Source organism: Manacus candei, unplaced genomic scaffold, assembly GCF_025592945.1.
Source record: "Manacus candei isolate 608988 ecotype Guabito, Panama unplaced genomic scaffold, ASM2559294v1 h1tg000027l, whole genome shotgun sequence".
Lineage (NCBI taxonomy): Eukaryota > Metazoa > Chordata > Aves > Passeriformes > Pipridae > Manacus > Manacus candei.
Window position 1 is genome coordinate 857,903 of NW_026138075.1, and position 26,830 is coordinate 884,732.

The 26,830-nt window shown below is 38.3% G+C and overlaps 1 protein-coding gene across 1 annotated transcript in view; it reads right to left on the reverse strand.

Moving 5' to 3' along the window:
* Positions 1–1,535: 1,535 nt before the first annotated feature.
* Positions 1,536–26,830, reverse strand: part of SUSD1 (sushi domain containing 1) — a 44,370-nt gene continuing 19,075 nt past the window's right edge. Inside the window, exons 9-16 of the mRNA XM_051789507.1 lie at positions 26,476–26,665; positions 25,424–25,518; positions 24,124–24,310; positions 11,973–12,066; positions 10,626–10,881; positions 6,306–6,345; positions 5,373–5,466; positions 1,536–2,599 (exon numbers count right to left, since the gene is read on the reverse strand). Of these exons, the coding sequence (XP_051645467.1) occupies positions 2,461–2,599; positions 5,373–5,466; positions 6,306–6,345; positions 10,626–10,881; positions 11,973–12,066; positions 24,124–24,310; positions 25,424–25,518; positions 26,476–26,665 (1,095 nt within the window). The 3' untranslated portion in view covers positions 1,536–2,460. The remainder of the gene's footprint in view (positions 2,600–5,372; positions 5,467–6,305; positions 6,346–10,625; positions 10,882–11,972; positions 12,067–24,123; positions 24,311–25,423; positions 25,519–26,475; positions 26,666–26,830) is intronic.

Here is a 26,830-nt window from a genome sequence, read left to right on the forward strand (position 1 = left end):
TGGCTGAGGGTACGTGGTCAGTTCAGCCTGGAGGAGACTGAGGGGAGACCTCACTGCAGTCTAAAACTTCCTCATGAGGGGAAGAGGAGGGGCAGGCACTGATCTTTTCTCTATGGTGACCAGTGACAGGACCCAAGAGAATGGCCTGAAGTTGTGTCAGGGGAGGTTTAGGTTGGAGATTAGAAAGAGGTTCTTCCCCCAGAGGGTGGCTGGGCACTGGAACAGGCTCCCCACAGAAGTGGTCACAGCACCAAGACTGGCAGAGTTCAAGGAACATTTGGACAATAATCACAGGCACATGGTATGACTCTTGGGGATGGTCCTCTGCACGGTTAAGAGTTGGACTCAATGATTCTTGTGGGTGCCTTCCAACTCAGGATATTCTGTGATTCTGTGAAAATAGGCTCACAGCCAGAGGTAGGTCTGCAAAGAGTGATATAAGAGGCAGAGAGAATGAGGGAAACTTGCAGGGCTCTAGCTGTATTGGAGAACTTAAGACAGCAGAGAATCCTGCCTTGTATCTTCTCCCTTACCAGATCATTCCTGAGCTACCCTGTGTGATGTCCAAATGAGTCATTAAATACATTGTCTAAGTCCCAGCAGAAGTATAGATGTTTCTGTATATATAAGAAAAAACCCTGCTCTGAAAACTTTACATTATGAAAAAACAAGGTAGGTAAAGAAGAGGCACACAGAAAACAAATTACTTATTGAAAGTTACAGGAAGACCTCCAATTTTCCAACTATACCCACTGACAAGATGCATATTCCTGATTCTGCTTAACTTACTGGCATACTGTGGATCTTAGTAAAGTGCAAAAGAAGTTTTTTTTTCACAGAGGATGAAACATCTGTATCTTTAAATAATTTCCTGCCTCTCTAGCTCTCCCTTATACAGGAATACCTGCTCATGAGCTCTCTCACAGGACCAGAGCTGCAGGAGATTGAATTAGAATGAAGTTGTGCAGTTTGTACTGCTATACCAAACCCTGCAATCTATTCAACTGAGAAAGGAAATTGGGTGTGGAATTTGTGTGACTGAATTCCACAGGAAAAACTGAAAAATTAAGACATGGTTGTCCACTACGAACAGTTAAATCGTCCTTTCTCAATTAGCAACAGAAAATGTCATCAACTCTTAAACCCTAATCCAAATAAAGGTGTTCTTAGTCATGTACTAACTTGAAGGGCAGATTTAGTAAGCAGTGGAAATACTGGATAATAGAAATGAGCCCAGACCTGAAAAAGCACTCTCAGTCAGATACTGCAATTGAAAACTCTCTCTGGCTATCATTCGTCTCTGCTACTAAGTATGAAATCTGCCATTACACTTTCAATACCAAAAAATTGATTACAAAGCCTAGAGAGACATGACATCTAAAATTATAAAACCAGTAGGAATCTGAATAACCTGCAGTTCCAAAAATGGGTAGCATATATTTGAAGTGGTAAAACACAAAACATAACTTGAAAAAAAATCACAAAACTGAGTAAAAAGTGAAACTCTTGCTTCTTTATTTCATCAGTTAACAGAATTATTTTGCTAAAATATATCAAAGTGACTTCTGAACAGGAGTGGAAGTAACCAAAGCCACTTGATTCTTTCTTAAAGGAGAAAAATATATCAACTGGGAGTATGACATAGGAAATTGGTCAATTGTACTTTATTGATTCTAACCAGATGTTACACACCAGCCCATTTAAAAACAATTTAATGGCTTTACTCAGCAGTAATTATAGAACAGAGATTAACAAACTGCACTTAACACAGGTAGGTCCTTCCTTTAATTAGTTTCACATGCCATTAAAGCTACTCAGCTTTTTGGCAAACTGCAGTTTTATAGATTGGTATATTATTTGCAATTATCGTTAATTTCTATGAGCAATGATTGCAACATATCTGAAACACATCTGTTGCTGACACTATTTGAATGTGACAATTTCATGGCTAGCAAGTGTACATGTTACTGATGTACCACTACTACTAAGTGACTGATAAAAGTGTTCTACCCTTATACTTCGAAATACAACAGGTACTTTATCTCATATAAAGGTAGAGCTGTATTTTCTCTCATAATGGGTTAGTTTATGTGTCCAAAGGTATCTAAAGTATCAGTTAATCCTCAGACAGTCTCAACTGGACCAGGGGATTATTCATGTAATCGAGTACAATGCAAGCACTCATTATTAGGCGCTCATGCAGCTGGGATAGCTGAAAGCCTGTGGCCAACACACATAATGCATGATAACATCTCAGACACAAATCTGTTTGTGAGGGAAGGTTCTCCTTTACACACCACACCATCTGGAATAAGGGAAGACAACAAACATCTGACTTCCCATGACAGACACATTTCAACCGCTATAGTACATATGTGACATGCAGATATGTCCATACTTGACAGACGCTGGCAGTGATAAGAGTACATTTTCTCTGTGCTGACTTCAGGGGATAACCCATCAGAGAAGAGAGACATTTTCAGTCTCCAGGAATGATGATGCAATCCTTGCTTGTGCCACATCTATTGTAGCAGATAAATGTACAGCCTCACAGGCTACAGCAGCAGGTGGGGGATGCGCTGTGCTGTGGAGATAAGAGCTGGAGAAAGAGAAAAAATTCCAGTTAGAAAAAATACTTACAAATCATTCAACATGCAAGCATGGACTTGACAAAGAACTTGTATCTCTCATATTGATGGGATACATGACAATGTTTCTAAAGTTTTTTGAGGACCTGCGGTGCTGATATAAATTCTGAACATTACAGCCAGCGTGAGATAGGTCGGAAGCATTCCCATAGGTTACCTGATGATCACCTGCCCAAGGTTAACCTTGCCATCAACAGCACTCATGCCCAGTGCAGATCCACAGAACTGTAAAGTTCTGGCACTGTCCTTATGCATATGAACAGGTATCACATATAAAAGAAAACAAAGAACTGAGAGGAATGGAGCAAGCTGTGTGAGTAACTAGCCACTTTAATAACAGTAACTATACACTAACATATTTTTTAAATGAAAAAAATAAACATCTAAGGACATCAGTCAGACTTCACTGTGTGAATCCAGTCTCAGACTTTTACTCACTGAGGAACAGTTGAAATTGCTGTCAGCAACCACACTGGTGGGAATTCACAATCCAACCCACTGCAGTAACATAATCCCTGAGGCTGCAGACATGTGGCAAGCTGGTGAGCACTTGAATATAGCGGCTCTTTGTGACAGAAGCTTACAGGGACCCCAAGAAATAATCTGAGACCATTCACCTGACACCATGGCAGGATCAGCTGTAGCTGTGTCATTACTGACAAGTTTGTTTAACCTGCCTTTGCAGACCACCCAGAAGCTGCATTCACAGCAATGTGTTCCCATGCCTCCCTCTCCTACAGTTCAGAAGCACATGGGTACACTGTCCATGGATGGTACATGTACCACTGGCACTATGAACAGGAGGAAGTTGGCCTTTCTGTAATGGCATTTTGTGTATTTGTATATCATGCTTCTCGGCAGCATCTTCTCTGCCAGGCTAAGCATCCTGCCGTTAGATTGCCCTGCTTGAAGTTGGATCAAATAGGTCTCAGGTCTCTCCTGTCAAATTCCTCTCTCTCTTTCTCCTACTAGGCCACATCTATCTTGGAGTACAGTGCATAAAACAGGACCATGATTCTGCAACTGAACAGAGCAGAAGGCTCACTTACATGCTTTTTTTTTTTTCCCAAGTCATATTCTTACTCAGAAATGTATTTAACTGATGTCTAATTACAACTAAAGAGTATCTGTTATGTATAAATATTACAGATACTTCTTGTGAGCACTCTGAAGTCTTATCACAACTGACATCTGGGTTTTCTCTTCTCTGCCTCCTACTGAGATGGGGTAGTTTTAATTTCTGCCAAGGACTCTCTCTGCATGATGTTCCCTGGAACAGGAGAATGGATTCAAGAATTTCTCTGTACATGGGATCAAGGACCTAAAAGATACTTGTTGAATTGTTAAATTCTCTTCCGCAAAAATACACCGTGCTACAGCCTGACCCCTGACAAATGTACTCAATGTACCCAGTTCCCTAAGGATTTCATCTGCTCTCACTCCTTTTAAAAGGAGACTGAAATGTGTCTATCTTCTTTACGCTCACTCACAAGTGGTCCATACTCATCCATGATTTTTCCCATGCTGTCTGTGTTCTTAAATTGCTATCCTATGACTATGATCCTAATTGATATGACATAGTTTTTAAAGGTACTGATATCCCTCTGTCATGTTTTCACCAGAGAAACTGAAATAACTGAGAAGCCTTTCACATCGTGACAGGCTAGGGGAGCCCTTCCTCCTGCAATAAGCCCCCTGCTAGGAAGACTAGTTTAGAAACCAAGACAGTTACAGTCCCTTCTTCCTCAAATATCAAACCTGACTCTGGCATTGTTTTCAAAACCCCCCAAAAATCAAGACTACAAGCTCAAGTTTACCACTGCATGCTACTTCCAAGGGAAGTACTTAAAGAAAAAGAAAGACACCAGAGAACATTTAATTTGGAACTCTGATTGCAAGAACTGATTTTAAATTTAGACAACCACAAACAATCAAAATAATCCTACTTTCTCCAGCCCTATATAAGACTCACTCCTTCTGTTTCCAAATGCAAAATAAGCAGCTTAACCAATCAATGCTGTACTTCACAGCCCCCAAGCTGGAGGCTCCTGACCTTTCAAGGGACATAAGTAAGAAGACTATTCTTAGAGATAAGCATATTAAAACGACAACAAAAACGTATTTTTAGTTAAGAGATTTTACATGTACACAGACATCCACAATCACATAACTCGCATATTTGTATTACCTATGAAAGAAAGACCATTATAACTTACCAACCCTGCTTAAAGGATCATGAAACATAAATAAATTTCTTAAAAATTTCTAACACGCTTTTATCGCGGCCTTTAGCTAAAGATCAATCGCTCCTGAAAAACAATCCTTTTAGGCCTTTTGAATAAAGCTGGGAGGACTAAAAATTGGATTTGTACATAAGCAAAGTACATCAACATTTCAATGGCATATAAACTTCATTTATTTAGTTCCTATTAAATCAAAACACTTCTGAACTACAGTCCTGGTGCTACTCACTGTCTTGAATTTTTCCATTATTAAGACAAGCCCCATGATTTTCAGATGTTTTGCCAGTGATTGCAAAGATACAGACGACATCAGTTCAAGCAATGGAATAAATTACTGGCCACCAAAACTACTCCTGAAAACAGTTTCTAACAACCCAAGATGCCTAAACCAAGCAGGCTGGCAAGAAAAACCGTCTGAAAAGAAAACCACGTAAGCGTTGCAGAGGAGGATCACAGAACCGGAGTTAGTAACAATACGCACCGTGCTGCTGAGAATGACAGGAACAGTATAAGGCAGATGGCAGCCACTGACCCTAATCCAACAGCAATCATGTACTGAGGAGGGGGTGACAGACCTGAAAGAAAATATCAAGCCATTCAAACAAACAAACAAAATACCAAAACTTGACTGCTAGTGGATTTCGAACTCCTCTGAGGTACGCTCATTAACTGGAAACATTTTATAATTTAAAGTAAATTGCAATAAAACTATGCTAAGAAATTTACTTTTGGGTTTTTTTTTTTAAAGTTATGCCACTATATATTTAAGAAATTGTCCTTACAAGCACAAAAATTAGCCATATTTTTCATTTTTGCATGGAATCTTTCATTTTTTTGAGATGATAAAAAGACTTAATTCTCTGAGGACTACCTGAACGTTACAAAATAAATAAAGTGGCCTCCAAAAGCTAGAATGTTGTGGGGTTTTTGGCTGGTTGGTTAGCTGGTTTTGCTTTGTGGTTTTTTTTTATTGTTGTTGCTTGGTTTGGGGGATTTTTTGGGGGATTTGTTTTTGTGTGTGTGGTTCTGCTGTTGTTTGGTTTGGTTTTTTTTTTTTTTTTACTCTTTAAGCCAATATAGAGCTATCTTAAAATAGACTTCTAAAATTCGCATTTTCTCTGCTTCAAATCCTTTGTGCACAAAAATTGCTGTGAAGATTTGGATGTGATGTACAGAAATAGCAACATTGAAAACCATGGACAAATAAGAGAATCCATTTTAGAATGGATTGCTGAATCCATTAGAAGAGAATATTGAAGAGGAAGCCAAATTTTCTGTCTCTAACCTTTTCAGTCCTCCTAATCAACAGACCATCAATAGCAAATGAAAAAACAGCCACAACAATTATTAGTTTATGCCACCAAGCAAAGCTATGACAAATTGTACTTCCTTACTGAAGGAAAAATTGACTTACTTTTAATTTGTGCCCAAACAGCACAGGACTGTGTTCTTACCTGAAAGTGAAAACATAAAAATTACTGTTTCTCATGAGAGACATTTATTATTACTAACACTCTCTGAAAGATCAGCCATTCACAACATACTGTATTTTACTACTATTGGGAATACAGTTTGTTATTCCCCTAACAGCAACCTCTAGCTTGTCTTAAAAGATTATAAATTATAAAGATAAGATTAGAGATAGAATTTTGATGAAAGGCTCACTGTTGTCTTTTAGCTCATTACTCTTCCTTTCTTTCTACAAACCTAGGCATGTTAATAACATGGAAGGATCTTTGAAGTTTCTTTGATAGGGATTCAGAATTCATGAAATGCAAAGGTTGAATATGCTGTATTAACTCTGTCCCCATGCAGAACATATATGTTAAAATATAGTACCTAATGATGTGCTTTACAGATACTGGATATAGCATTTTCTTCAGTTAAGACAACTTGTTTGGTAATTTCTAACAATTTGTATAGAATACTTATAATGGTTCGTGTTCACACCAGTTGAATAAATGTAACCAAGGGTCTGCTTTTGCAGACTTGTTAAACAATTTTGGTTTTTTTACAGTAAGCTTTGGTCCATTTAAAGCTTTTTCCCCCAGCACTTCACAGTCATAAATACAAAAGAAGTTCTGTTCTAAGTTCTTGTCTATTGTGTAAGTACTGTGAAGTCTATTTTTGTAGTGCTTCTACACACACGCTTTCCTGCTAAATTACTTTCACAGACTTTCCCATAATGCATACACAATTAGTATATTTTTCATGTAGCAAAATGTCTATTTAGGTACAGAATAACAGTACATTTCTAAGAAAGAGAAGGCTACATTTTTAAGTATTTGCATAAAAGGATGAAGACACTTTTGTATGTTTAATCTCGTGTATTTGCATTCTTTATCTCATGTGTCTGCATGTTGAACTGTGGAATCTCAGTGATTCTTCAACCCATTTTTTATAAGGAATTTTCTAGTCAATTAAAAAGACAAAAGACTGACAAAGAAGATCCTCTTAGAAGAGGAAGAATAAAGAACAAGGGATGGGTTTAAAAGCTCACCCAAATGTCAGATTTTGGAGGCACTGGCATGAGTGCCATCATTTTGAAATAGCTACATTTATGACACCCTCTAGTGTGCAGAAAATTAATTACTTCCTGCCTATCAGGGAAGTTACAGAGGTCCCATGAATCTCAGCAGAAAAGCTCACATTTCTGCACTTTATACTAAATCAAACTATAAATCCCTTTCTCTGATACAATTAGCACCTTTACTGAAAAGTTAAATTACTCCTCTAAATACTTGAGTATCCATCGATCTCAAAGTCCATATTACAACTTGGATGAACACAGGTAGCTAAACTGCAGACAGAAACCACTTACACAGCTGCAGACTTGAAAGAGTTCTGGAAGAAAAGCATTCTGTCATGCATATACACTTTCCTCAGATAATTCATATTAGGCTAATTTTAACAGATTTTCCTCACAGTAGGGATTGTTTTGATTCCAATTAAAAAAACCAAAAAAACCAACAGACCCACAGCTTTATTCTTGAAAAGACTATGTCACCTTCACCTTTCACAGTTGTGTTCTTACTTCTGTTGGATGCACAAACCGTTTGATTCAAAAAAAGCTGATGCTGACACTGAACAAAAGCTATGCTAAAGACATTACTCTCAAATTAGTTTAAATTCCAAATGCTTTTTTTTAGTTCTTGCCCTTCACTGTGAGCCTTGGCTTTCTGCACAGCATGGAATTCATAAAGTTATCACAGAGGATTAAAATAGGTACCAGGTACATTTGAGCTATTTAATTAGGATCATCCCTCCTGGAGATGGACCTTTCCAACACTGGACAATTTGTTCCACTTAAGTAAGGTTAACTTCCTAACTGCTTTCCATGTGCATCCCCAGTGATCTCCTTGGATCATTTGACCAGCCTTTTAACACATCTGGATATCCTGCACGAAATGCATAAACGAAATACGCATTTTAAATAGTCCACTTTGAAAAATAAATGGAAAGTAAAAACCTCACAGCAGACACCCTTCTCAAGACCTCCAAATCTGAACAATGGATAAATGAACATGATAATATGTCAGGTACATTATGAATAATGACAATAAAGTTTACAATCAAGTCATGATTGCGCAGCATGATGACACAAATTGTACCATTCTCAGTATGAGGGGCTCTGGAGACAGAGGGGACCTTGAAGCATGCCAGAACATAAAAGTCAATAATGAGAACATTAGTTAGAAGTCTATGGCATCTATTTCTAGTTTGTCTGTATTCAAATGGAAATGTGTTAACAAATTAAAGACACTATAGAAATGCTGATTTCACAGGTACTAATAATTGAGGGCCAAGTAAATAAAAAAAAAAAACAACAAGCAACTTTTAAATATTAACTCCTGAATCCAGTTAGTTAAGCAATCAGATTTTCAGAAATTCTCAAAACTGAACAACCCTCAATTCATATTTTTTTTTAACCTTTTAATACCAATAATTGCACAGAATACAAGGGCTTGAGAACTGAAGATAAGCCAGTACTTTTGAAACATTGGTCTAAGTCCCATTTCAAAGAAGCAGAGCTGAGAAACAAAGCTGTTTAGTATTTGTGATCCTAAAAACGATTCATAAGTGTTGTATGTAACTTCATGTACTTCATCAACTAACAAAAGCCATACTGTATACTAGATGTATACTAAGGAGCTGGTGCATTCTAAATGGAAGGAAGCAAGAGTGACTTTGACAAATGACAGCAATAATAATCCATTAAATCAGCACCCTAGAAAATACATCTGCAAATGTTAGCAATTAAAGATCAGGAAATAATCTATAAGAAAGAGAAAGAATAATGTAGCTTAGAAGCCACTTAATAAACAAGCTGGCAGAGATGTATAAGCAATCAGCTCTGTTCCGTGCAAGAAAGGCCTCCACACAAGTAACAAAAGGAAAAATACCCCACTATCAGAAAATACTGAAGGGAAAGAGCTAGGGAAACCAAAGCATAAAACCCAAGGATAAATGAACTAAGTTCAAGGATGTATTTAGCAGTGCTTATAGAGGCCAAACTTTTATACATTTGACTGATAAACAATTCTGCTCCACAGAGTAAATTTCTCTAAAAAATACAGTTCATTGTCCAAATTCCAGGATATTTTGGGCTAACTTATTTATGAACTGAAATGCCTTCTTTTGTCATTTCCCTACTTTTTCCTCTCACACAATCAATTAAAAGTTTATGACAAACAGACTTACATCATGATCAGAAACCACTTCACCTGTGCTATACGAAAACTTCTCAGTCTATTGTTAAAGTAGATACTATACAAAACATGTGCTGTACAGGTCAGCAGATACCAGAAACACCTTACTACATGCACTTCTTTTATTTCACTCAGTTTGGACTGAGGCCATTACATTTCTTAACAAAAGCTGTCTTAACTTACTGAGATTCATGTGTAGGCTTCCAAATAAATGACTCACAGATCAGTTTTTGCACACTTCCTTGTTTTTTGCTGTATAAACAAAGCCCTAAAAACTCTATTTTAATTTGCTTCAGATAGCAAGGTGAGGCAGTGTTAAGGTGGTTTTTTTCTTTATTAGGGATTAGTTAGTTCAGTTTTTATATTTGACATTCAGGAACTGTATTGCACATAAAGAGTTATCACCTGCTCCATGTGAGAAGAACTTCCTACTGTTGGAAGCTATATTATAAAAGAATTAAAAACTGCTGACCCCTGAGATAGATACAAATAGAAAACTAGATCAGGTGTACATGTTAGAAACTTTTTGTTTCTAATTGAAAATGCATATTTACTTTAAAATTATAAAAACCTTAATGCTAGTAATATAATTTTTTCCAAAAAGCTTTCCCAGTGGAGCTGGAGTTTGTCCACATCATTTGGAGAACTGGAATATTTTGTTATAAAACACTGGATTAAAAATTAAAATGGGTGAAGGAGTAGTTTTTAAATTGTCATACTAATCTGTATCACTAAATTCTGGCCCAATAAAGACACCCTCAATTACTGAGGGCAGTGATGGTCCTTCATTTTTACTAATTTTCTGTTTGTCTTTTGACATCCAGAATTGCTTCAACATTAAAATGACATAAATATCTGTAAGGAATTACAAGAGATATTTAAAGAGCTTCAGATTTAATCTAATTAAGTCAACTAACAGATCCTTGGAGCATCATAAAAAATCTAACATATTAAAATTTTCCTCTTTTTCCCCAGCAACATTTCATTCAACAGGTGTAAAGAAGAGGTTTTAAAATATCCATTACCTTATTCCACTCACTTATTATTCTCAAAAAAACACAATACTCTTCTCCCAGCTTTAAAGGAGCATTATAAAACTTCCCGTAGTAATGTCTGTCTCCAAGAGCAATTGACATGTTATCAGCAACATCTTTCGCCCGAAATTCAGCTGCCACATATCCTTTAACATCAGTGGTGTTACTAAAGAAAGTTGCAGTAGCAAAGGAGTCACAAATAAAAGTGCTTTGCAAACCCAGAGGAAGCACAATCACTTGATACAGACTAGAGTGGAAAAAAAAAAATTAAATATTAGCCCCTACTTCAATGAACAAAGCATCAGACGTTCATTAATTCATATTGTCTTTTCTATTTGTAGCCTCTTAACTGTTCTTTATTATCAATGTCCAATATGAACACTTCTTATACTAAAATATTTCTGTGTGTGTTCCACTGCATTTTGAACCAAAAGTACTGAATGCACAGCTTAGAGCTCCTCATGACATGCACATTAACGTTACATGTTTATTTATGTTCAGAAGAACATCAAACTGAGATATTTCAGGCTATCTCCCCCTCCTCCTCTCATCAAAGTTCACTATGAAATAAGACACAGTTTGCCTCTGAAAATGATTTGTAAGTTCCCAGAAACAAGACTTTTTCTATTGAGAGGACAGGTACCATTTGTAAAAAAATAAATAAAATCTGTCTTCAGACCTCTCAAAACAATGTTTAGTCTGCGGTATCCAATGACAGCAGGGCTATTTATTAGGGTTTTTAAACTAGACATTTCCTGAAACATTATTGACTTTCAAATATCTTCTAATTCATTGTAATATTGAATTATGATTACCATTCCCTTCTATCACCAACAGCACTTAGTAAGGGATAAATCCTTTTTCTCTAGAAATATATTTTGCTTGTAATAAACTAACATGAAAACACTACTTCAGAACATGCATAAATTCTGAAATTGTTATTCACTATTTATTCTGGCTCTTAGGGGAAAAAAAAGGGAATTGGCTGCATGAGTTTGTTGGAAAAGGAAAATCACATGAGTAGAGGTGTGTTTGGAGCCATCAATAAAGATTTACTGCAACCTCACTGTGGATAAAGGGAAAAGAAAAACAAAACAGAACAAAACCACAAAGCCAACTGTGGAAACTCACAATTATCAGAACCAGATTTTGTTCCAGAAAACAGAGAGGAGTCTGAAGCAAATACTACTTTGCTAAGAGAGGAGAAACTATGAGTTACAGCACAAATTTTCTCCCATTGCTAACAAAAACAATCCAGGCCTCAGAAACAGTTCCAATCTGTTATTAATATAAATCTGCAGAATGTTTTTTGAAAGGGTGAAGAGCACACAGACAAACCTGATCGGTCCATTCTGATCTTCTGCTTTCCGGAGTCTAAGCAAAGGTGCAGAACCTTTTACTGCAACAAATTCTACATCTGGGAAAGGGGGATCTAAAAAAGTAAACAAATACCAGTACTTCAGAGAGGTTTTAGAAATATTTTGGGCATAAAGGTTCTCAGCTATTCTCTCCCCCAGAAGTTCCTTGTTCATTGAGTCTTAAACCCCTGACAGACAAAGCCTGCAGGCAAATTAAAACTGGTCAAGTAAAACACAGAGCAAATACGAGCATGATGGCCTGGCAGCCCCAACTCAGAGCCCTGCACTGAAGTATATCTGCTGCTATCTAGGGAAAACAGAGGTGCCCAAAAATGACGGTAGACTTGGAAGAAGCAGTATTATTTATTAGACTATCTGAAACGGCCAAGGAGAAGACAAATACGAAACTCTGGGCACAGAACCCACTGCAAGAAACATAATGGTATGAAAAAAGGAGAATTTGGTAGCACCGAAAGCACTGGCTAGAAGGCAACTTCCTTAGTAACTTCCTCACAGTCAGCTAGCAATATCCAGCCCCCTAAATTGGATTTCAATATCAGTACAGAGCTCTAATCTGTGTCAGTGGGAATTTGAATCAAGGCCAACACTGAACAACTACTTCTCCCTCTAATTTCAATGGCAATGATGACAGCTGCACACTGATATGGAAATTACCACTACTAGCCTGAAAGCAAAAAGGAAAACAGCTTCAGTGTGCACAACCAAGGGCACAGAGTGTGAAGAATGGATACTATCGACCCCAGAAGGTTGAAAGAACTTGTACAGATATTTCCAGATATGGCTAGGCTTTCTGAACACCAGCATATCAGGCTGCTGATGTGATATCTAACTAAAGAGTAAGAAATGCAGTGCTTATGCACAGAAAAACAGGATTTTAGAGCTAGAAAGATGTCATGGAGAGAACCAAAAGAAAAGCAATGCAGATCTGCCAAAGTTACATCAGGCAAAATCTCTCTGAAATGCATGGATTCTTCAAACAGCTGGAATACAGATAGGTGTACATATGTTTGAAGTATAGAAAATCATTCATTTTGCAGGAGAAAATGAGGTTTGTTAAAAGAACTGTCAAGAGGGCAAATAACTGCTAAATAGGGAGCTAGAAACATCATGTTGAAAGCAGTAGTACTGGGGTGCAGAAAGGTTATTAAAGGAGTTCTTTCAAGGCTAAAAGGAAGTACTAAGTCTGGCATTTTGTTAACAATCACCGTGCAAAATCCTAGTGCATACAGATTAATTTTGCTGCTCAATGCTAGAAATAGAGAGACATTACACAAGAAGAATTGCATCACCTTTACAACTATTGTTTTGCAAAAATAAGATTAAATTCATCCATTTAAAGTATAAGGTGATACACCTGGGCCTACTAATAAGAATTTATACTACATATTCTAATTTCCTTTGAGTAGTAGGAAGGGCATATTAGTACATCTCAGAATGAGTGTTAGTCACCAAAATGACAACAGAAAGAAAAGAAAGGCTGCTCTAAAAAGCATAAGAAACAGGTTTACATAACACTAGAATAGTGCCACCAAAGGTACTCAAGGCTCAGGTGCGACCACTTTAGTGTCTGAAGTTCCAATCATTAGTGCTACAGAGCTCTGAGAAACAAGTGCACAGGATACAAGGAAGACATGGACAAAGAAGAAGTTGTCTTACATGAGGTAACCAAAATCTCAAGTTCATATATTTTGTAACCTATGAAGAGGAAATTTGAAAGCTTACGTGATCTCTGCTTTATTCAGAAATGAATGAAACAGGGGAAGGGATACAACTTAAGCACAGTATGCCCAAAATAAAGCTAACAGGCCAGAAAAGCATCCCCAGCTAGAAAAAGACCTACCTTACCCTTGACAAAAATCACCCCCAAGAGAACCTCCTAAAAGCTTACCTAGCCAAACAGACTGCTTTGGTAATTCTCTTTACCATGTTCTTTTCAAAACCAGGCTATGGGTGAACTACCAGTGAAGAAACCAGCTACAAATGTTTAGGATTGAAATGAGAATAAGATTTATATAGTGGTCTACAGCTTCCTCACGAGAGAAAGCAGAGAGGCAGGCACTGATATCTTCTCTCCAGTGACCAGCAACAGGATCAGAGGGAATGGCATGAAGATGTGTCAGGAGAGGTTTAGGTTGGATATTAGGAAGACATTCACCAGAGGGTGGCTGGGCAGTGGAACAGGCTCCCTGGGGAAGTGGTCACAGCACCAAGCCTGACAGAGTTCAAGAAATGTTTGGACAGTGCTCTCAGGCACATGGTGTGATTCTCAGGGCTGTTCTGTGCAGGGCCAGGAGTTGGACTTTGATGACCCTTATGGGTCCCTTCCAACTCAGCATACTCTGTGATTCTACGAAAACTGAGAGTTTTCTGAGTTTTCTGAGTTTTCTGCATGGCTGCTTGTAAGAACAGGAAATGGTCTTTGCATCAGGTCTTTTCAATACCTCTGCAACTGCAGATATTGCAATATGTACAGAGAGAATTTCTATCCGAACAAAATAAATGAACAAATGACATTTGACAGCCAATCTTTTTGTCCTTTGTACATTGCAAACTTAAGAAAACATAACTTAAGAGCCATAAATTCTCTGTTAATTTCAGTGGTTCCTCAGCACAGACATTGTCAACAGACAGAGTGACAGGAAGATATATATGTCAGAGTAGATTCATCTGGTACATTTCTTGTATCTTCCTTTCCTTTGGCATTCAGGATCACCAGGAGACACTACTAATTTCTCTTAAGAATTTTTCAATTTCCAAGAAAAACTTGTGAATTTCTTATTTAATGCCAGATAGAATGTGCATTGCATGCAGCAGTTTTGCATCATTTTTCCAGATAAGCAGCACAAGGGGAAATGGGACAAAAAGATGCTGACTAAGGTCATAACAATTACTTTTTAAATTTTCTATAATTTGACAGGAAAATGCAAATCATGAAAATAAACAGTCATCCAGCACTGACAGCCCTAGCAAGTGGGTAAAAGAGAGCAAAATCTGGAAAAACACATAGTACTTTTAAAGGTTGGAGTCTTTTGCCATATTTAGTTTCTAGTAAGAAATACTAATTATTACATATACAGAAGACAAAGTGCCTGTTTTAATAAGAAAAGTGAACAGCGTGCAACAATGTAAAGGAGTAATAATAATAATAGTAATAATAATAATAATAATAATAATAATAATAATTGAAAGCAATAGATTTCATTTTTGCTTCACTGACCAGAAAGTAAACTCTGAAGGAGTTATTCCATCTGCAGTATTTGTCCAGTATGACTTTTTTAATAAAAAAAGAACCTTTCCAAAAATTTAACATTTAAAAATAAAATTAAAAAAAAAAGTCTGCTGGGAGGTCATCATAATAACAGGTTTAAAAATCCACACAGAAAAAATACTGACTTAACACCACCTAGAGCAGGTAAGGGAAGGGGGGAGTGCTACAGAGGTGAGGATTTGCAGTAGGTGGGCTGAGAGAAGAAAGCAAGACCCTCCAGTCTGTTCAGGTGCTGTTAGCACCTTGCCTTTCTTGAAGTTTTTTTTTTTAACTCTTCACCAGTAAAACAGACTAAAATATCTGTAGCAGCACCAGGAAAAGAGAGAAGAACACAGCAAAAAATGCAAGTTTATCCAGAGACAGTCCCACTCTAAGCACTTCCTTGTCATAGCAGTGCTATGCTGATAACACTTGAACATTCCATACACAGGCTAATTTTCTATAAGAAGAATCCATCTGGTAATTCTTCCTCTGAACCTGAAGGCAAGCTACAAGAAAGAAGGCATATGACAGGAAGTGCCTGTGAGTGCAGCAGCACAGAGAAACACCGCAGGCCTGGACCAAAAGCCTGCTTGGTGTTATACTGTAATCATGCTTTTCAGAAAAAGCACGTTGGAAGCAGTTCACTGTTAGTTATAATGAAACCACTTCACATTAGAAGAGCTAAATTTTTTCTTTACTCCTAGAAATGAGCTGTTTACTTCTTGTTTAAAGCCCTAATTAATGCCTATACTGCTTGCTGCTGAGGACTGCACAAGCAAACCACTGCAATAAAAGGAATACATGAACTTTCGGGACACTCTCCAGGAGTGGTAACAGGAACATTTAATGCCTTTCCTGTCACATGATCTTTTGTACAGCTCTGAAGCAGTAACTCTGGGACAACACTGTGCTACTAACCTTTGGATATGTAAAACAGGCAAGAAAGGCTGTAAGTTGCCCATACAGTCACATCAAAAATGAATGCACAAATCCATTTCTATCCCACACTATATATGGATATGCATAATGCCAGTTAAACTGAATATAACTTGTTGAAAGACCTTTTCTTGGTGCCAGTACAGCCCTCTTTACAGCTTCCCTGCATCATTTTACGGTATTGACAAAGCTTTAAAAATAATGATGGAATTGAACCACAAAGTCCAAAACCACATGGCAACTCTTCACTGAAACTGACAGTCCAGAGAAGTCAAATCAAAGACTCCTCTTAAAGCCAGGTTTTAACTAAAACAACCCTTTGCTGAAATAAGACCATTTTCATGACTCTAATTTCTTGTAAACAAGGGATTTTTTTTCATGGTTATTTGAGGGCTTTACATCCAAAAGGTTTTTCCTGAATTTTAAAACAAGGAAGTCAAAAACACGGCTATTAAAATAAAATAAAAAAATATGGTTGAGATATTGGTACAATAGAAAAAGTTGTTCATCATTTGTATAAGTGTCTGAAGAGTAAATAAGTTTAATGTACATATTAAATATAATTTTTTCAATAGAGAGTGAAAAGAGATTTTTGACTTAAGAGAAAAACATTATTTAAAGAAGGGAAGGAAAGAACGTGGATGAATAAATCAAGACCACATCTACAGAAAAAGATCATTTAAATCTTCCTTAAGGAGTGGTCATTTCTGGAAATCCCACTCATGTGATTCCCTTTACTGACTGAGGTCTTTGTTTTCCTGATCTGTGACTGAATGTCACACCATCCTGTTCATCATCAGAAAGGTATGAGTTCAATGAGGCAGACAGTAAAAAAGGACTAGTGCCCAGTGACGTGTCACCAGCCAGGCCAGCTCTGCTTGCAGTGGTGTGCTTGGCCTCCTATGAGTTTGGCTCCTGCACTGGGAGAGCCTGAGCTCTGCTGCACAAATAGTCCTTTCTCTTAGGCAAAATACTGGCAGGGGGCAGGATGTGTCTGAAGGAAAATGATCCTAGGCAAGGAAGGAAAGACGAAAGCAAGGAGACGTGGTTTAGGGGACCCTGGCTGGTACCTCTCAGTCTTGAACATATCAGCAAGTGACCTGCCCCACACCCACAAGTGAGTGTAATTCACAGCCACAAAACAGACAAGGAACCAGCTTGTGCCTCGTCAGGTGTTTCTGTGTCAGAGCCAGGGCCTGAAGGGGCCCTGCTTCGGGCTGCAGAGCACCCCTGGGCCAGGTGCTCTGTAGGGAAATTCACCCACATCTCACCCCTATTGTACGGACGGCTTCCAGGTTGCATTACAGTCATCTGCCTTTGCTGCCATGTGTGCAGCTGATTCAGCCTGTCCCACATCTCCTGGCTCACCTCTACCTGAACATTTCTTATGGTTCGTCATCTGCTGTCAGCTGCTCTGGTTTTTCCTGTGGCACCTTTCCCTTGTGATTTCTAGGAGCAAAAATCTAACATAGAAAACACAGTGTAGGAAACACTTGAGTGTTCCCTCCTGGAATAGTTCTGCAGACCCAGGGGGAGGTGTTCAGGCTGTGGCTGCAGAATGGGGGACAAGCAGCAAGGGGTACACCTGGCAGTAAGCTAGACACAAAGGCAAATGTGCTGGTAAGATCTAGAGACATGGGAAGTGCAACAATTGCCCAGCTATTCCTTTCCTGCTGAGGATTCAAAACCTAGCTCTGCTCCTCTGTCCTGAGAAACAACAAAGTTCAAAGCTTCCTGTGTGAATATCAGATTTTAGAATGAGGCAAAGTGTAAACAGAAAGTGTTTCCTTGCTTCCTCACAAAAGAGGAGAGGTGTATGTTTAATAGATGTATTATTATTCTTAACTGCTTTAACTAGCCTTGTTCTGTTCCACATTTAATGTTTAAAACAACACAAGGCAGCACTATCAGCAGCCTAGCCAAACAGAAAGTGTAACTTTAAGCAGCTTAGCTTTAGTAAACTACTGGCATACATACAGCTAAATGACACCAAGCTGGATGGAGTAGTTGACATGCCTGAGAGATGGGATACCATCCAGAGAGACCTGGTCAAGCTCAAGAAATGGGCCCATGGGAACCTCATGAGGTTTAACAAGACCAAGTGCAAGTTGCTGCACCTGGGCAGGAACACAGGCTGGGTGGAGGACGGACTGAGAGGAGCCCTGAGGAGAAGGACTTCGGAGTGCTGGTGGATGAGAAGTTCAACATGACCTGCACTCACAGTCCAGAAAGCCAACTGTGTCCTGTGCTACCTCCAACAAAGTGGGGCCAACAGGATAAGGGGATTTTTTCCTTCTAGTCTGCTCTTGTGAGACTCCACCCGAACTGCTGCATCCAGTTCTGGGCTCCTCAGCACAGGAAAGAAGTGGACCTGTTGGAGGAGGTTCAGAGAAGGGCCACAAAAATGATCAGAGAGACAAACACCTCTCCTTTGAGGAAAGGCTGAAATAGCTGGGGTTGCGCAGTCTGGAGAAGAGAAGGCTCCAGATGGACCTTACTGTGCCCTTTCAGTACTTGAGGCAGCTGCCTAGAAAGACAGGGAAAGACTTTTTAGGGTCTGTTTTGAAAACACAAGGCATAATAGTTTTAATTTAAGAGGGTAGATTCAGACTAGATAGTAAGGGAGAAATTTTTTACACTGAGGGTGGTAAAATACTGGAAGAGGTGTCCCAGAGGGGTAGTCAATGTGCCACACCTTGAACCATTTAAGATTAGGTTGGACAGGGCTCTGAAGAACCTGATCGGACTGTAAGGGGGTTGGAGTAAATGACCTTTATAGGTCCCTTCCAACCCAACCTGTCCTATGATTCTGTGATTGTATCTTAAAATGGAAATACTAACAGTGTGTATGTATGACCTTTTCTCGTATAAATTCATAGCTGAACAGGATTTACAATCTATATTCCTCCCACACACAGCCTGTTCTTGTATTGGTTTGTTTCCATTTTGCATTTCATTCATTTCATTTTCGCTATAAATTTGTAATGTACCAGGCCTTTACTAAAGAGGCCCCAGTTCGTACAGATGGAAAAGACTAAAAAGGCAGAGTTTTATTTCACTTGTAAAGCACTGGCTTTAAAGCACAGGCTGTGTGTCGCTGATATCAATTGCTTTGTAAACGGAATGAGAGAACTGTTCAGAATTATTATGACTTCACAGATACGTATGAAAAATTCTTGCTATGAAGGAGCTCAGAAAAATGGTAGAGAAGTGGAGTTCATATGAACTTAAATACCACGCATTTGAATAGTCTGTGCATAAAAATACAAAGCACATACATATGTATAAAAGTGTTTACATGACTGGCATCCCCTCCCTACTTTAAAAACAAAAGAAATCACACTCAGGTTTTCATCACTCCCCTTTCCCCATTACATAAATCAGAAACTCCCGTCTTTGCAATTCTTGTGCTCTGAAGGTGCACACTTTAATTCTTCCAGATTCTCCAGATCTCCAGATTTTCTCTCTGGAGGACGTGATGGGCTATCACAGTAAGAGCTGTCAGATTACCACAGCTCCAACTGTCTTTCACTTCCTCACTGGAAAGTAGGTTTTGGGGTTTCCCTCCTTTTCCAGACCTTGAAGAATTCCCCTTATGAAAGAATAAGTGCAAGTCTTTTCCATCATACAGTAGAGCAGAACAATAGTCTATCTTTTATGTGTGCGTGGGCAGGTGAACAAATCACATCACAATCTGATTGCTAATGCAATGTATTTTCCATATACAAACACAAAAGTGCAGAGCTCTAGAAGATTATACTTCATTTCTGATGAAATACCTTCTTCTAATTCAAGTCACTTTCTAGGCTCTCTGCTTGTGTGTCTACATTCTGACTGAAGTGTTCATAGAGAGGGATGATACACAAGCAAGAGTATGTGGCCTGCAAAAAGAATATCAGCTGAGAAACACAGGAAGTACTAAAACCGTCTGAGGAATAGACTCAAGGTCAAGCCTACTCAAACCCACTGAAAAGCACACATACAAATACGCAAGAAATTGTGTGAATAGTATGCACTGAACAAACTCAAAATACACCTTGATTCTAAGCAGAAAACTGAGAAGAGGAAGAGCAATGAGAAACCGTTAGTCAATCTAATATGAATTATTTTAGAGGAAGGAAATAAATTTGGTAATTCAGGCACAAAAAAATCTTTTCTGTCTTACCATTTCTTAAGTCATAGAATCATAGAATCATAGAATCATAGAATAGATTGGGTTGGAGAAGACCTCCAAGATCATCAAGTCCAACCCCTGAACCAACTCCAATTACTATATCATGGCACTAAGGGCCACGTCCAATCTCTTTTTAAAAACCTCCAGGGATGGTGAATCCACCACCTCTCTGGGTAGGCCGTCCCAGTGCCTGATAACCCTCTCTGTAAAGAATTTCTTCCTAACATCTAACCTAAACCTCCCCTGGCAGATCTTGAGCCCATGTCCCCTTGTCCTATTGTTGGTTGCCTGGGAGAAGAGACCAACCCCCCCCGCCTGGCTACAACCTCTCTTCAGGTAGTTGAAGAGAGTGATGAGGTCGCCTCTAAGCCTTCTCTTCTCCAGACTAAACAACCCCAGCTCCCTCAGCCTCTCCTCATAGGACTTGTGCTCAAGTCCCTTCACCAGCCTCGTTGCTCTTCTCTGGACCCGCTCCAGCACCTCAATATCCTTCCTGAACTGAGGGGTCCAGAGCTGAACACAATACTCAAGGTGTGGCCTCACCAATGCAGAGTACAGGGGAAGGATCACTTCCCTGCTCCTGCTGGCCACAGCAGTCATAGTGGTCTGCTCTAAACCAAAAAAAAGACCAGCCAGATTCTGTAAATATTTAGGCGTTCATGAACTTTCCAAAGACCACAGTTTTGTCATATCCTTCATAAAAAATCTACGCAAAGCAAAGTTCACAGATTCAAACATCAGTAGAATTTTAATGTGGCTCAACTGAAGAAATTACTCCTATTTAGAACATTAAAAGTGAAAGTAAAAAAGACTTAGCACTTTCTCTATTATTCTGCTTTTCAAACACTGGAAAAGTGGTTGCAAAAGTTCAATCATCTTACATTATACGAAAACAGGTAGCGAAATTAAGAACAATGCCTTGTCCGAGCATGTCTTAATAAATGATATTCCAAAAGGAAAATGAACAGAGCCATGTGTAAGTAGTGTAATTGCACATATGCCCACAAGATGCTCCTTTTCTTCTCTGGAAACAGACACAAAATCCCTTCTTGCTTAAAAGACAATCTTGCTACCATCTTTTTCACAACTACAATATAATCGCTGCCTAATTATTTTTCATAATTGACTCAATTTCCTACTTCAGGTAAACTGGTGGTGAGAGTTTCTCCGAAGTAAGAAGGGCAACATAAAAGACTGTGCAAGATGCCTGTTACTGGACATACGAATGGATCACAATTTCAACGATCCATGAAGCATTTGATAGACTGCATTTACCATTCACGATGTGATGAGCAAACTCAACTTTGTGTTCAGTACAGAACTACTTTTTTAGAGGTTGCTACTTGCCAGGGAGAAAAGTGGGATTTTAAGTCCTGAGTTCTTGTTTTTTTTTATTTAGAAATACTACGGACATAAAATATCCTCATTAATGAGGTACACATATATAGATATTCAGGACAAAGAAGCAACTTTCATAACATGGATTTACAAATCTTATTTTTTTGAAAAAACACCCAAATTTATTGCTAGCATACATAATACTTACTGTATTCTGCAACAGTCTAAAAGTTTACAGAGATTACTATCCTTGTCAGGAAATCTAGTCTGTAAGGCAGTGATCATCTGCCAGATGATCAGAAGAGACAGTCTGGGACATGTCTCTTCATACCAGTTGAAACACCACAGTTAAGATTTCCCAAACTCTCAAAATGTAGGAGGTGTGTGAAAGTCACAACACCTGGATTTGCCCCTAGCTGTGGAAACAGGCCAACTAACCATGCACTTGTTTAAGGATGGCATATGAAACCTTAAACAACTAATGAGGCCATAAACAGTAAAATACTTCTGTAAATTTCTGTTTCCTTAGAGCCTCTGCGCTTAAGACATATCTTGCATTTTCATGGTACCATCTGGTTTTACTACATACAGGACTACAAAATAACTGGACAAATGAAGAAGAAAATTATACATCTACCTCTAAAATTATAAATAGCTTTTATATAAATTAAGTTGCTTTTATAGACAATACAATTCCAAAGGTCAAAGGTACACTGCCAGAAGAATAACTTCAAATGTGTCTTTTTCATCTCAGATGAGACAGCAACACATTTAACATCTTATTTAAATTCTCATTATTTGGTGGGTTTTGCAGCATGATTGCTGTTTGCTTTTTAATTTTCACTCGATTTCAACTGAAAAAAGACATACCTTTACTTTTTGGGTTCTGTTGAAAAAAAGCATAAGTGTTTGCATGGCACATTTTAGGTAAAAACTCCTAATATGACAGAGCAACACTACTTTTTACTGCTTACTGAAAAAAGTAACTACCAGATATAAAAAGGCTTGTGTAGTGGAATCTTCTTTCAAAATGGAAATGACCTAAATTTCATGCAAGGACCTTTCCTGGGGCTATGCATGTGCATTTGTGAAGCACTAACTCAGCAGAGAGGAAAATATACCAGCTGCCAAGACACAAATACCACTTCACACAGCACCTGCTGCAAAGTGTTCTCCAGAGCACTGCTGAGTAAGTGACCTGATGCAATCTGCAGAATTTAGGAAATATCACAGGATGAAAGAGTAAAGAGCTAACGACTGAGCTCATACTCTGAGTATATGTTCAAAAATTACCTAAGTCAACAAAATTCTGAAACAACATACTAGTTTTTTTACAACTCACAGGCACTACTCATGGGCACAACAGTAAACTTGTGAAAATGAATTATCAGATCATTACCGTAAATTCATTAAAAAAAAATATCCAAGTCATTGTGTATCTAAACAGTAGCTTTAGAAAACGAGATGTTTTACCTTTCACGAAGCTTAAAACCGTCAGATTTATTATTAAAAATACAGTAACACTATCAATTTCAAAAATCCCCACAAATCCCCAGTTCTTCCTAAGCAGTCAGAAGAGAATTGCTTCCATCTAGTGGTTGAACAAAGTTACAGACACCAGGGAGCTCCCATGCTTCTTTCTTATTCCAACTCATGTTCCTGATGGGAAAGGTGATACCATCATCAAACGCTGCACTTCACACCGCAGCAGTAATAGCCTATCAGAGAGAGTCTGACAGTACAAGGAGGGTGCAAAACCATTCTAAACAAAAAAAATTGAGCTATGTTTCTTATCACAGCATTTAGTGCCATACGTCTCGCTGAATTGTGAAGCCGAGGCTCTCCCCACAGAACTGTATTTGCTCAAATGGCTTTTATGTTTTGTACTCTGCCAATCAGAGGCAAAGATGTCTGTCTGAGGTACTGGCAGGGCTCTCCATACCCTAAAATCCTTGCATATTTTAGTGTTATCTGTTGTCAAAAATTTGCAACAAACATGGGTAGAACCCTTCCCAAATCTTCATTCACGAAGCCTAGCCATGATGGTTGTCACAGATACCCATACAAAGTGCAGTTGTGCTATTAACTCTTACTGAAAAAGTGACTTGGGCTCTAACAGGGCAGAGGATTTAACCCAACTCTCCTAGATACCAATCTTGTGTCTAACTCACCAAACTATCTTTTCCCTGCTGTGCCAAAATGACATTTCAACACTCTGAACCCTCATTTCTCTCCCCCTTCTGCCACTAGACTGTAAGACCCTATAAAACCTGTGAAAACAAAGAATGAACAATTTTGAGCATGGAAAGAGTATTTTGGCAACCCACCATGTAACACTGAGATCAACAGTGCTAAGCCTCTTGCACCCACTAGGTGTTATTGGAAATATATAAAATAGATGACAGGACCTACCTGTAATTTGTGTTGTCATGGAAACGAGCAGTGAAAAATTCAAAGCTACCATGGAAATATTAACAGAGTAATTGGTGCCTGGCTGTAAATCAAAACAAACTTCAGGAGCTTTCTTGTGTGTGGTAAGTTCAAAGGTCATTTCATGAATGAAGTCCTTCTGATACCAACGCTGGCCTCGCACATGAAACTGTAATGAAACAATCACAGTATGTAAATTGCAGTATTTTAATATATTACTTGCATTCAGTCACCTCATGTTCTTAAGAAGAAGAAATAGCAGAACACATCAACAGAGTACCAAACCTTTTTGCACTGATAGTTACTCAAATTCCAAAGCTTCCAAAATTTGTCAGGAATTGCATTCCCTCTCGATCGGATCTGACATTGTCCTCGTTCTTTCACTTCTCCTCCAGTCTATCCTCTTTTTTATTAATATTGGAACTTCCTCAATCTGTATTTTCTGCTAACATATAGGTTTCCAGGAACAGTTCACTTTCATTGCAGTATACTCTCATGGTGAGTTATAAAAGTAATCTCACATAACCATCTCTCAGGTTGCAACCTGAGGATCAAGACAAAATCAAGCTATTTTGCCCCATGCCAAAATGCCAGCTACACCTCAGGATCTGTCTCAGACACCTATGTTTCCAGGCAAATTTACAGACCTATTGGGTCTTTTTTGTTTCAGTAGTCTGTTTTGTTTGTTTGTTTTGTTGTTGATTACTTAAATGATCATGAAGTCGTTAACTTTAGACCTCTGCTGATCAAATGATTTCTCTGTTAATGAAAACTAAAATGCTTGCTGTACTTTAATCAAGTGATAATTTTCCTTTAAATAGATCCCATGCCTTTAGATAACTTCTTAGTGCCTCCCAGCACAAGGAGACTTGAGACAACAGCAGGTGGCCAAGAGCCCTGGCAGAGACAGTTCATGTAGAAATTCCATGCTGGGATAAGAGGAGACTAAAGGCATATCACAAGGCAGAGGGAACTGACTCAGTGAAACTGGAATAGAGTTGTCTGAGGCCTGAACATGACAAACTTGAAAGTACAGATAAGGAATGCAAAATAAGAGTATAACATGGGAAAAATTAAGCAAGAATCAGGGGACTACAACAGAGCATGGTGGTTTCTTTCTTTTTTGAAGACTGCCATGCAAGATTACTCTCTGGGTTTTCACAAGACACATTATTATAATGAGGAACACTGCCAGCAATGAGTGTTTGAAAAATTAGGTTTTTTCCACATAGGTGATTGATAAAAATTGTTTTCTAGATTCAAAACATAGAATATCACTTACTGAGTATCTGTCTTCCACATCAGTTTCTCTGACATTTCTCTGCCATTTCAAGCAGGTATCATTAAAAATTAATACATTATTGAAAGCTTCTTTTACTGCAGAGACAATTAAAAAAGAAATCAACTTATTATGAAAACGTTACCTTCTTCAACTTAATTGAATGCGAGGAACTGAAAATAAAATTTTTAAAAAAAGGTTTTTAATTTCGTTATCTTCTGAGATAAAGGTACAATCTCATTTCTATGTGAATGAACAAACACAGTAAATAAATCATGATTTCCAGAGAAAATGGCTTTTGGAAAAACCCAAGCACGCTATTCGGGAAATTTGTCCAGGCCTAGGAGGTTATAATTACAGAAAGATCCAAGGGTTCAGACCTTCTGACGTAAATAAAAGTATCATAGAACAATTTGTTGCCTTTTAGGAAACAGGAAGTGAGAAAGAGCATATTTGTGGATTCCAAAGGCAATTATTTCTCAAGGTCTGTCACACCAGAATTAGCATGTCAGAAGGCAAGCTTAAAGTTTCCATGACCAAAATACTACAGAAACCCTCTCAAGAACATTCCTTGCCTGAAAACTGTTAATCACTGGTAAACATAGGAGCATTGTCTATAATGCTGATATCACTGAGATTAGTATCACACAGCTAAACAACATGGAATTCTCCCACAGGCAGAGGATAATTTTTCAAGGCAAGAAATGGAAACCAGTAGGCAGTGTTCCATGGATTAAATTCTGGCACGTAGCCAGAAATGCCACAGAACCAATCCTGCCTCAACCAGAAGGCAAATCCCGAAAAAGCAGGTTTGCCAAATCTTTCCGTAGGGCACCTATACTGACACTGCTCTGTTTGCAATGGCCACAGTGAGCAGAAAGAAAAGCATTTTGCAGAAAAAGAGCATGCTGACAGTGGCTACATGTTTGTAGTCAGCATAAAGAATTACAAAGTCTAGAAAACAGTCCATTTTCCTGTCTGCTAGACTCAAATCAGTGAACTCTGCAGCACAGTAAGTTCTTTTATAAGCACAGAGAATACAAAACACAACCTACCCTTTGTCTGAACTGATACTGTAACTGAGACAGTGATGTTTTTGGAAGAGATGGTAGTAATATTCACCATGTAGTTACGGCCAGAGTTCAGCTCTAAACACACCTGTGGATTATCTTCACTTGTACTGATGTTAAACATCACATCTTCTGAGAACATATTCTCATCCCATCTTTGGCCTAGTATATGAAACTATTGGAACAAAAATGATAGTGCAATTAGTTGTGGCTATCCCAAATTCAAAATACTAGTTCATTTAATCCTACTAGTTCTTAAAGAGAATGTGGGGTTACATCTGTTTTAGAAGATCATTTCAAGCAAAAAAATAGGCTTTTGACTAAATGTTTTGGTGCTACA